This window comes from Priapulus caudatus, unplaced genomic scaffold, assembly GCF_000485595.1.
Source record: "Priapulus caudatus unplaced genomic scaffold, Priapulus_caudatus-5.0.1 Scaffold410, whole genome shotgun sequence".
NCBI classification, from domain to species: Eukaryota; Metazoa; Priapulida; class Priapulimorpha; order Priapulimorphida; family Priapulidae; genus Priapulus; species Priapulus caudatus.
This window is the reverse complement of record NW_014577471.1, coordinates 243,542-256,688: the sequence shown is the minus strand read 5'-3', so window position 1 is coordinate 256,688 and position 13,147 is coordinate 243,542. Positions and strand designations below refer to the sequence as shown.

Below are 13,147 nucleotides of genomic sequence, written 5' to 3'. Positions count from 1 at the left end.
TATTTTAAATGTTACGTAGTGGTTTAGAAAAAGTTTTTGGCAAACGTTTGATAAGAACCAACATGTAACGTTACTGTCAACGTTTATTGAACGTTAATAAAACGATTTTAGCAAACGTTATTCAAAACTTAAATATAACTTTATTATGAACGTTTTAATAACGTTGAGCAAACGTTTGTAGCAAACGTTTTTAAACAACATAAATATAACTTTATTAGAAACGTTTTAAGAACGTTGAGAAAACGTTTTATTCATACCAAACCATAAAATAACCATTTAGAAACGTTGCGAAAACGTTATGTGTTAGCTGGGTAGTCCGTATTTGCATCCTATTTTCTAATCTACTGAGTCGATTATCTTAATCGGTACGTATTAATCCAGATCGTCAAGCCGAGTTACGAATGATACAGTGAGTGAAATATGTGCACTACTTAGTGCAGACAGCACAGGTGATCTCCCGTCCATTCACGTAGTTTGGACATGGCAGTGATCCGCATTTAGCCTCCACGGGGTACCACAGACCTCCGTCCTCGTTTCCATCTCCCGACAAATTCACCTCTGGATCCTCATCCACGCACACGAAGTTTGACCGACCCTTGTGGAGCTCGTGCGACGACATGAGGTAGCTGGAGCATGCAAGGGCGAATATTAGGATTATCCATTGCAGTGAATATCGCAATATTTTATGCAGTTGCTATAAGCAAGTAAATGTGAACATCTGCTATTTCGACGCGGTAGTAAACAACACTAGCAGCAACATTCACGCTGCCGTCACCTTTATCGCTACCAGGTACGAACTTGCAATTTGTCGCCAGCGAGACATAACACGTGTATTCATGTATAGCAAGATGTTAATTTATTGATTACTAGTCTAGTCTATCCATACCGATCAGTCTATTGTCATATAATTTTAATAGTATTTTATTTTAGTGTTCCTCACCCATTAGCCCAGTATTATACTTATTAACAAGCCATAAAGTTAAACTATAGTTTTTGGGCTTTTGATAATATTATTATTAGTAGTATACTCCAATCTTCCATACCCATGGTATTCTAGTGACCAACTCGGAGGGCATGTGTTCCAGGCAGGAATCATTTGTTTGCTGGCACGATTGACACGAATAAATGGCGTTTAAAAGTTTCACACTTTTATGCTCGTGTGCTCGCTCGCTCGCTTGCTCATTCATGCACTAATTCCGTGACTTAATCACTCATTAACTCATTAATTCATTCACTCATTCATTCGTCTCGGAAATAAAACAATCGTCTAGGACTTACATGTAATTGTCTGCCTGGGCTCCATCTTGGAACCTGCCCCACTGCGGGACTGAGGGCAGACATTGGTAGTTCCCACCTCCCCCGTGGCGATTGTAGTAAGCACTGCCTACCACGCCTAATCGATGCATGTAAAAGTATCGGCATGTCATTCCCTCAATCAATTTTTATATATTGTACGCTGATTGGAAGGAACTGCAGTTTCTACGGAACGCGTGTCAATAAAGAACCGTTGTTTGAACTAGTTCCTNTTTTTTTTTTTTTTTTTCATTAAAAAATATAAATTTCAGAGATTTCTTGCTGTCCGTAATTTTTCGAGGTCGTCCGTAACACCGTAATTTTGACTCGCGTCCGTAACAAATTACGGGCAATACGTAACAGTTGGCAGGTCTGCATGTAGGTACAACAGCGTGCAAACTAAAAATAATAAGTATTTTTAAATGCCAAGTACCTAAGAAATTAGAAACGAGCAGTTGTCGCCAACTACATGTATCCACCGTGATCTAGTATGAATGAAATATATCAGTAAGGACGTAGAAGGCAGGTAAAGTAAAATAAGTCACAAAGACAAATGTTTGTTAGACAACTGCATGCCTCAGATGTGCAAGTATATGGAATCTGGTTACCCAAGGAGGCCGAATAGGAAATGTAAGTCGACGGTGAAGGTCAAACTGAGGTCAAGGGCAGTGGTGGTTTTGGTATGCGACAGACCTTCTCCCCAAGATCTGTAAGCATACCTGGTTTAAGCATAGCAAGCGCAAGTTTGGTCGCGCTAGGTCAATTAGGGACTGAGTTAGACAGCGGAAGAGAAATATGAATAAGGTCAAAGTAAAGGTGAAATAAAGGCCGCAGTGACCTGGTGGGCAGTTTTTACCCGATCTCGGATCATCTTAAAATTTGACATGAAGGTGCGTTATGGTAAAGCGAAGATGCCAATCGTTTTTTGTGTGGGCGGAGTCATCGTTGCCATGATAACAACATTTTTGTGGAAATATTGTAGAACCTGTAACTTGTGCTGCTTTTACCCGATTGTCATGTCCTATATATATAATATGATTGTCTAATTATGACAATCATAAATTTAAATATAAATTTAAATACAAATTTTAATACAAATATAAATTTCATGACAATCGGGTAAAAAGTGCAGAAGTTACAGGTTCTAGAATTTTTCGACAAAAAATGTTGTTACCATGGCAACGATGACTCAGCCCACACCAAAAACAATAGGCGTCTTCGCTTTACGATAACGCACCTTCATGCGAAATTTGAAGATGATCCGAGAAGAACTGCAGCCGGTAGAGCGCTCACAAGGAAATCTCTGCAGCGGCGGCGGCGCGACGATAGTATCCCCACGAACTTCGTTCGGGGGATACAATAATTAAACTAAAGGACTACTAATACTATTGGACCATCGCTTATTTCGACCCCTGTTTTACCTTCTCAGAAAGAATTTCCATATGCGCTTCTAATTCCTGCAAGGCTTTTTTCAGCTTCTTGTTTTCTTCCTGCCAACAGATGGCGCCACAATATAGACATGCTGGGAGAAGATAAACCATTATGCTCAGCTGAATGTGGAGAACTACGTCGTTACGCGTAGACAATCTAAGATGTGCCATGCCGTATATTTTAATGATTGTATGCTCATGTCTTACTTCCATAGTTTTCATCCTCTCCTCGAGATTTCGGCCTCCCCTGTGAGTAGAATACGGATGTGACTAAATCACATATTACACATCAAATGATTCAAACGTCTTCATTCAGTATGGACAAACAAAAATAACATTGACAGTTTCAGTTGAAATTATTATTATTTAGTTAAAGAATACCAACGACCATTATTCATGGTGATATATATATATCCAAGGCGCACATATAGTGAATATAAATATACCAGAGTATGATTTGGAGGACTGTCTACGCATGCATGAATGAGGATCACGGCAGGGCGAGGCATTGTGACTGGTACTCACCCATCTCCTCCTCCTGTTTCACCAGGCTGGCTGCCACCATTCTGTATCTGCTATATGCATAACTTGATTATAAGCAATCACAATCAAACAATCATGCATTGATTTAACTAAACTTATTGAATCTCAGCAGGGTTCCCCCAGGAATATCAGACAGTACGTTATTTATGGATGGAAGGGAAGGGCCAGGGAGAGGGGTTTACCCCTCCCAATACATGAATTAAAACAAAACTTTAGTAACCATTTTTTGACACATTATTTTCACATAAGGGACAGGAAAATATTGAAAAGAAACAGGACATGGACAGGACTGAAATTTTTTTCAAGGACTTTTCAAGGACTTTTCAAGGACATTTTATCGGAAATTCAAGGACATTTTATCAGACATTTTATCGGAATTCATACACAGAACAAAACATACCTTGATTAATTTAATAACCCCATTCTTAATCACTGCATGTCACCTCTAAAACTTACCTGGATCACATTAATAAACCCTTCTAAACACTGTCACCTCTACAACATACCTTGATTTACTGACTGATTTTACTGACTTACTGTGATTTGTGATCATCATTTAACTGTCTATCGTGTCTTATATTTAACTGTCTATCGTGTCTATAGCTTTTTAAGCTCATTTAACGCAATTTTTATTGAGGTTTGCACATTATTGATGGTACCAAATTTCTTTTTATTACAGGCAAGAATTCTTTCTAAAAATTCAAGGCCATTTTCATGAAATTCAAGGACATTTCCATGAAATTCAAGCACAAAAGTAACATTTACTAAAATCAAGTACTTTTCAAGGACTCCCCTCGAATTCAAGGACTTTTCAAGGACTGTGCGAACCATGCAGGAAGATAGTACAAGGGAACTGTACGACATCGCACAGATGGACACGTACCAAAGCTCTGGGTCTTGCCGAGTCGGCCCGAGGGTGAATTTTACAGGTTCGGCTCGCCCATCTGAGCGTGTTGAGCGTCTGCATGATGTTGGACCTGGCCGGGCTTATGCAGGCGATCATCACCACGACGCTGTTACCACCAATGGAATCTGCAAACCAACAGAGAATTTCGTCAGTGCAAGTTATTTTTAACTTAATTTGGATCTAACTGAGGTAAACTTTATTAGCATATGGCAACAGAAACATCAGCGGACAAACAAGAGAAAGACACACAACTTCAGCAGAGCTGCCGAGCATTCTAAGCTCGGAGAGTGTCACACGGAAAGAACAAATCAAAGCACGACTTTTTACTATTAAGAACTGGAAACGAGCAGTTGTTGCCAACTACATGTATCCCCCGTGATCTAGTATGAATGGAATATCTCTGTAAGGACGTAGAAGGCAGGTAAAATTAAATAAGTGACAAAGACAAAGGTTTGTTAGACAACTGGTGTGCCTCAGATGTGCAAGTATATGGAATCTGGTTACCCTAGGAGGCCGAAGAGGAAATGTAAGTCGACGGTGAAGGTCAAACTAAGGTCAAGGGCAGTGGTGGTTTTGGTATGCGACAGACCTTCTCCGCAAGATGTGTAAGCATACCAAGTTTGGTCGCGCTAGGTCAATTAGGGGCCGAGTTAGAGAGCGGAAGAGAAATATGATAAAAGTCAAGATAAAGGTGAAATAAAGGTCGCAGTGACCTGGTGGGCAGTTTTTACCCGATCTCGGATCATCTTCAAATTGATTGCTGGTATAGCATCATGATGTGAGAAGGAGACATCAGTTCCATGGGGCAAATAATCTACGCAGTGCAGCTTACGAAACTCCTTCCAATCAATAGCCAGTGAAATCACACTGCTTAGTACTGAGGGTTTTTATATCAATATATTTACACTTTTAAGCAGCTAACCCGCTGATAGACGCTCTGTGCACCACGGCTGCATCACTCACCCTGTAACAGCCTGGTGAGTTTGGAATCCCTCTATGGTAGCTGACATGACATTTCCCAGTGTGAGTAGCTCTTGATTTATCCTCACACCTAAAACCCAAAATCGCAAGATTGATTGTCAGAAACATTATAAATGGTTAGGCAGCATTCGTAATTGGTTTTTAAATTTTCCGGGACATGTAGAAAACCTTTAACCTTTATAGAAAAATTAGATTTTTGCTGTAAGTTTTCTAGGGGAAAAGTAGAAGATTCTGCCCAATTTCGACCTCTGGTTCTAAGCCCAAGATGTTTAATACGTCATGCACAACAGTATGACATCGAAGACCTTTTAACTTTACAAGTTCTATTCATGTTTCTGACAACAGGCCTGTTGCTTCTTAGTGCAAATTGCCTGATTTAATTACAATATATTCTAACTCAACCAATAGTTAAATATGATCGACTTGCTATACAACCTTCTTCAATGCCTTTGCCTGTAGCTTGTGCTATTGTTACCAGGTCCGTGGCTGCCAGGTCTACCAGTCGCAACTTTGCTTTGCGGGAATCTCCACTGTTGCCAAAAGTTAAAAAAACCAAAATAACACACCGCTTGACCGCTTCTGACACCAAACACCAAATCTGATTGGCACCAACACCATTCTACACACAGTCACGGCACACAATTAACATGCATGTTCTTTTGCACGATAATCACCTACAGGAAACCATCGAGCAATGCTAGCACGCACCTGTTCTTGTGCTTCATCTCGATGTGGATCGTCACAATGACATGCGAGGAACTCGCCGTTGATGATGTGGTGCGGCCGGCTGGTCCCTGGTCCAGCCACTCCAGCATTGACTGACAGTCTGACTGTCTTACTTCTGATAGACCTGCAATCTACACATCAGACACACGCTTACTGCTATGCACACGTGGACAGACCTGCAATCTACACATCAGGCAGGTTGTCTAATGCCTACTTCAACATTGCTATGAGGTCGCTCAAGCTCAGCCAGTATGTAGGCCTACCTGATTTAGTGTGCACGCCTGAATGTTGAGTTAATTTGTGACACTTTGATACCAAACATTGTGTTTAGACTATCCTCAACACTGTTCAGTTAGATCTATCTGTCAATTGTACTTTTTGGTCATACTATGACTCCTTTCTGGAGAATTGACAACCACTGCATGAGCAAGATAATAACTCGAGAGTCACGAAAGATTTTGATAGTTTGATCTCTACATGTTTGTGATTACATTTACAAGTGCATACTGCCACCGTTAAATAAATGGTAACGGAGGTGTGACGCTTGTCAATAGCGTACTCTGTTACATTACTTAGTACATTTTGCTAATTCAGTCTCCACAAACCTTCCTGTCTTGGAACTATCCTCTTGAAGAGTTATCCGACCCTTCTTAGGCTTGAGGAGGTCACGGATCTATGTAACTATATCAACACACAATGATTCACAAAATAAAATTTTGGAAACTAGTTATTGCCCTTCTAGAAAATTACACCCTACATAGACAAAAACCTACGGCCGTACACGCAAAAACTATCGTGAAGCCAGTAAGATACCTAAAACTCTACACGCAGCTTCCAACAGGACAATCTTTGTGATTGGCCTCACCAGTTCCGTGAATCACGTTCTCACGCGAACAGACATGACATTCCCATCTCTGAGTTCAGACACTTCAACGACAATGCCGAAAAAGCCACAGATTAATTTCGAACTGGGTTTCGAACTGCCCATTTCGACTCGCTCAACTGTCTACCTACGTTAAATAAACCATTATCATCAAAGTATGGACATAGATACTTCAAAGAACTCGATTTCTTGATTTCCTTCCCTTCACATAACCTTTTAACTTCCTGAGGATACCAACGCTCCTGAGCAGATTTGATTAAACAACGCTCTGCACGCTGAATGTGACCAACAACCAATGAGCCTAATTTTACCGCTTTACGCTTGCAGACATCTGCTAACCTGATCCGCCATGTAAGCGCTCTTTTCATTCTGAACCACCCAGAACAATGATTTGCTATCAAGTCTACGGGATTTCCACTATCTGAACTACGATCCGTTCCCACATCTGCCACATGACACACTCTAATTGGCTCTCTTTTTAACTCAAGATCATCCGCTGACGCGCTCCTTCTGCGACTGGGGAGGCGGCAGTGCGGAGAGGTCATCTTACCCTGGCAGTCAACCGGGCGGTTAGATGTGATAGCCACTGAATTATCCTCGTCATCATCATCATCATCATTATCATCATCAGCATCTCTTCCCTCTATCATTATGTTATCGGCAATTGGAGCAGACAAAGCACTCACAAAATGTGACACAACAGTACGACCGATCTTACCAGCTGGAGATTGACCATTGACACACCAACCAAACCGCGTTCTAGCAGCGAAAGGCTCACCTAGGCCACCTTTACGTACCTCGAGTGGAATGAGGGCCTCAGTTTGATCTTGCTCTATCAGCAAATCAACCCCATGTACGACTTCACTAGATACCATATCAATGTCGGCCAAATGCTTATACGCCTTAACATCCAAGTGGGTAGATTTCACAGGTATTCTACCAATCACACATACCTCGGACATGCCTAAACTCTCACCATTACCGGATGACAATGATAAATTCACCATCCGAGATTTCGTTGGAGCCGATCTACCCAAAGTGTTCAAGTGATAGGACACTGTCTTTCCTGTCAATTTTAACCGACTAGCCAAACTACTCGAACAGAATGAATTGCTAGAACCAGTATCCAGTAGTGCCTTGACTAGGACCTTATTGTTAACTAATACCTGTACGATGGGCATGTACGTTTCTTTGTCCGAGGACATACTTGCACTTGACACGCTCCTGCTTGGGTTTACAGGTACCGACTGATCACCAACATCGTGAATGTACATGGTATGTTTCTTTCCACAGCCTGCTACAGAACACACTGACCTTTTCCCACAATTGTGTGCACTATGCCCAGGCAAAAGACAGTTTTCACACAATCTACGCCGCTTAACCAGATCTATACGCTGCTTAACTGACATACGTTTGAACAACTCACAACGCCACAACCTGTGATACCCACTACACAGAACACAAGCTGGTTGTGGCCTAGCATAATTTACACTATAGCGCATAGCTGAAGCACTAGCTGAATCACCATTAGCCCCTGCACTGGTAGACATAGCATAAGACGTAGAAAATTGGACCCTGGGTTTACCTGCGGTTTCCCTTTTAAATGATAACCCCCCATATACCGGATCATTGCTCTCTAGAGCCCGTTCTGCAACAAATTTGACCAAATCAGCAAAGGCAGGATAACACCCCTTAGCCCTCTTAACTTCCAGTGCACGGTTCTTCCACATTATCTGAATATAGGGCTGCAAGCGATAGATGATAGCAAGAATTGTGGACTGTGCGCTGACTTCAGCAAGCATGCTCAACTGCTTCAATATTAACTCTGCATTTCTTAGGTCATCGGCCAACTGCTGGATTTCGCTTGGGGACCTGACAGGTTTCTGTCCTTTTAAATCCGAAATGATTCTCTCTGCTACTAAGTGGGGGTTTCCAAATCGTTCCTTCAGAATCTGCAAGGCTTGCGCGTACCCTTCGTCCCCACCAATCAACAAACAGCCGCGGATAGCGTCTTTGGCAGGACCTTTGGTGTACTGCACCAGGCGGGTTAATTTTACATTAGCATTCAAACACACTTGATCGATGTTCAATTCGAAAGATTTTATAAACTGGTGATAGCGCAAGGTATCCCCATCAAAATACTCTAACTCTACTTTCGGCAGATTCAGAAAAGCAATTAGATCGCTCGGCAGCCCACCGGTCGCAGCTCCCTGCTCTACTTCTACCTTCACTGGGTCACTTGCATTTTCCAAAGCCTCAATATAATTATCCTGTTGCTTATAGTAGTATTCTTCGCTATCATCGATATCGGAATCGCGAACAAGGGCATTATGAACAACATTATGTGTATCGGTAAACGTCTGAAATCGACGACTTAACGCCAGACACTGTTGCTCTACGCAGTCTAACCTGTTTTCTGCCAACAACTGGCGCGTGTAATTTATCTCTTTCGTCAGGGCACGCTTCGCCTTTGTCCTTTCTGATTTTGCTTCGGCCATCTTGAAGTGTAGATCCTGCCTACGTCCGGTTAATCAGGGTGAAATGGAAGGTAGACTCCATGACAGCGTTTTTTTACTGTGATGTGCGCTGCCGAGACGAGGAAGAAGACGAAGGCTCAGGCTGCGGTCTAACCAGCCATTTTCTACGCATCTATCAACGCGTGACATGGCGTAATGATGGTAAACTGTAACACATAGAACACACAACTTTAAATTTACACACACAAACACAATAATGAAATCAGGTCGCACATTACATAGGTATCACCGATACACTGCTAACAACTAACAACTTTGCACACGCGATAAGTCTCCATTTCACTCCTAGTTCATCCGATAGAACCTTTGGATATCCTGACATATATTATTTGGGTATTCTGCGCCCCACGACAAACATTCCGACATATGTTACAGGGGGTATTCTGACACACTAATATTCCGACACATATTAGCTTGGGTATTCTGATACACTAATATTCCGACATATATTAGCTTGGGTATTCTGACACACTAATATTCTGACATATATTATTTGGGTATTCTGCGCCCCACGACAAACATTCCGACATATGTTACAGGGGGTATTCTGACACACGGCTACAAACAATGCATTAGCAATCTATATCAACGAAACAGTCATAATATGGCGTACGTAACTTATCTTACCTAGGGAATACACACAACGCCAACGCAAGATAACGACAAATACTAACGTACGGCTGACACAATTTTACCAGTGAAATATCACGAACATAAATTGTTCTTAAACCAAATATACCTCAATCCGCATTCATATAACAAAAAATAACTCACGTTCAGAGCGGTTGGACGGGGTTAACCAGGAGCACCTGAAAAGGCACCCGCTTCGCACAGCTACCGCCACGAGAAGAACGCAAAGTCAGTTGACCTGAACAAGCAGGACGTCCGGTAGTCGGAGCTACCGGAAAATGCGGATCGCGCAAAACGCGGAGCAAGTAGTGTAACCAACGCAAACATTTATCGCTGGAGATAACAGTAGTAATAGTAGTCGTAGCTGTGGTAGTAGTAGTAGTAGTAGTAGTAGTAGTAGTAGTAGTAGTAGTAGTAGTAGTAGTAGTAGTAGTAGTAGTAGTAGTAGTAGTAGTAGTAACGTACGTGGCTCCTTCCCTATCCGCACAATACGGCATCACACCATCCTCTCTGTCTTCTTCTTTCCTTCAGCTGAAGCGAGTAAGGAATCTCAACGCGCAGATCGCTGATTCGCAGTCTGAAGCGTCGACGAGTGCGAGTAGGATCAATGCGAGCAACTATCTCAAGGGAAAACGCCGCCATGCTAGCCATAGAGCTGAAGATCACCCAAGGATCGTCTGAGAGAGGTAACGTGATGTTCGCAGAGACAGAAAATGTCTGACATCGTCGGATATATCCATCGTCTGCTGTATAGTCTCACGTTGCAGAAGGATATGTCACTGTCTGGTCTTCGTTCGTCGTTCGTCGTCGTCGTCGTCGTTCGTCGTCGGTCGTCGTCGTTTCGTTCGTCGTGTCGGTCGTCGTCATCGTCGTCGTCGTCGATCGTCGTCGTCGTCGTCGTCGTCGTCGTCGTCGTCGTCGTCGTCGTCGTCGTCGTCGTCGTCGTCGTCGTCGTTGTTGCTATTGAAACAATGTTCTATACAGATGATCTATGTTACCGAGCTAACCTGGGGTCATAGAACTCTAGTTACCTATAATGCAAGTAATAGAACATTGAAATAATTATTTGTATAAACTCGGTAACTCTTTATTTTAGTACGAAGCAAAGATCGAGGTACAAGAGAGAGTAATCTGCGATCTAAGAGCACGCATTATTGATGCCTAAACACACGGACACGATTAATACCAATCTGACCCACGGATGGCGCCACTTTACTGCCGTGCAAAATAATGACAAAAGCGCGAAAGCCAGAAGGCACAAGCTAAATTCTCAATTAAAAACTCAACTAAAATTTAAAAAAGTCTTCTTTGTCATCAGAGCAGGAGATTACGATTTACTTTCCACTCCTCAGTTAATAAATTATTAGACGGATTTCATTCGTTAGCTGTTATCTAAATTTAAAAGAAACGAGATTCCAGATTTGAGAATTTCGATTGAACCTTCTGAGCTTTCGTACAAACGCACGGTCTGTGATTTTACGATTGATCGACAACATCAGTAGTGCTTAGTATAGCAGCAATGTAACGCGCAACTTGTTTAACTTCTGTCTAGAGTACCCTCGCTCGTAATCTTTATGGCGAACTTTGGTGTTTGACACGTGAACTAGCACCTGCTATTAGTGTCTGGCCAGGATATATATTGTCTAGATACGTCGACAACTCACTGCACTCTAGATGCTGCTAAATACGCCCACATGTACGATGGTGTATGCCTCGATTATGATAGTGTAGACGCGTAGTGCGCACTACAGAAGTAGAAGTGGTAATTGGTATTGCAAGAGACTACAAAGAAGAGAAAGACAAGAAGTAACACGAAACGAATGATTTACTCAAGAGCAGAATAAGTAAGAATACAGATTCTCTCAGTGCAGCCACTGAACAAGGTAGAGAAGTTTGGCTATAAGGAACCCTGTATCACGCACTTACAACTTTCTCGACGAACGTCACAAAGTAAGAGGGTGCTGAGGAGAGGCGGCTCCCACTATTTATACGTCGTGGCTTAAACCTACGCCCGCGCTCTTTCTCCCACGTCACCGATATCTCACTATAGGCTCACTTGGACAACCAATCATTACCGAATACGGTAGGATAAGCGAGCTAATATTCAGCTGAGAAAGTGTGACCAAGTGCTGAGAATTACCTAAACCAGGATACAAAACTCATTTCTGTATGGCAACTCAAGTTTGCATAGCTACATACCTGTAGGGGTAGTTACTATCTATATATGCATCACCAGTTATAATAATTGCTCCATGCGCATGCGTGCGTATAATAATGGATCATACGTAGGGCGTTAGTCGTTGTGAGTGACTAGCAGCAGCAGAGGAAGAATAATTCAACCTGTCGTAAAAAACTGATATATGCGGCGCCCGTGAAAAAAAAAATGATGAAAGGGTGACGCACGCATAGTAAATATTTAGAAGTAGAGTTGGCATAAAATTGTCACATGCGTTGCATAATATTACTGCACTCTCGTGAACTTGCTTGTTTATTTCACCTTGCTTTATAGAAAAAATAATTAATTATGTAGTTGTTTTACTACGTGATGTGCGCGGGATTTCTCGCTTAGGTTGCGAAGTCTACGGAGGTTGCATTACATGAATTGCTATAACTCTATATCCAGAAACATTTTCGACAAACTCTTCGCTATGTTAGATATTGAACGCTATTTTCATTGATGACGGATATTAATGAAGTATACGAGTGCCGTGACACAGTTGTTGTCGTTGGGCGATGGCTGCGTCTTGGTATGTTGGAAGGTTTTAATGGCGGCCAATAGTAGTTACACAGGCCACGAAACTCTTTAATCACACCTCGTGCGTTCTGTTTAACATGTTATATGCGTTGCACATGTGTTATATGAGTTTTATGTGATCGTATATAAACTATATGTGTGTTTATTATGTATGATGTTTAGTTATAAATGTTTAGGAATGAGCTATGCCTTTCGTCTTGCAATAACTCATGTATATCTAACATGCATATCTAACATGTATATATCTAACATGCACTCATGAACATGTATATATGAGTTACTAATATAGCGCGTTTATAGTGCGTCGAAGAACTGTTCTTACGTACATTTACGTTAAAGGGACAGTAGCCTCTATAGCTAACAATCAGTTATCTGAACAATCAGTTATGTGAACAATCAGTTAAACGAACAATCAGTTATGTGAACAATTAGTTATGTGAACAATTAGTTATGTGAACAATT

At 41.7% G+C, this 13,147-nt stretch overlaps 1 protein-coding gene and 1 long non-coding RNA gene across 2 annotated transcripts; one reads left to right on the top strand and one right to left on the bottom strand.

The window, feature by feature from the left end:
- Positions 1–364: 364 nt before the first annotated feature.
- On the bottom strand, positions 365–1,109 carry LOC106810100. The gene is made up of 2 exons (XM_014813373.1): positions 1,044–1,109; positions 365–626 (listed from the first exon to the last, which is right to left on the bottom strand). The coding sequence occupies exons 1-2, from the start codon at positions 1,094–1,096 to the stop codon at positions 428–430; spliced, it is 252 nt and encodes an 83-aa protein (XP_014668859.1). The 5' UTR covers positions 1,097–1,109; the 3' UTR covers positions 365–427.
- Positions 1,110–10,558: 9,449 nt separating this feature from the next.
- LOC106810096 lies at positions 10,559–12,867 on the top strand. Its single transcript, XR_001393954.1, has 2 exons — positions 10,559–10,616; positions 11,027–12,867. It is a non-coding gene; the product is annotated as an uncharacterized LOC106810096 (long non-coding RNA).
- Positions 12,868–13,147: the final 280 nt, after the last annotated feature.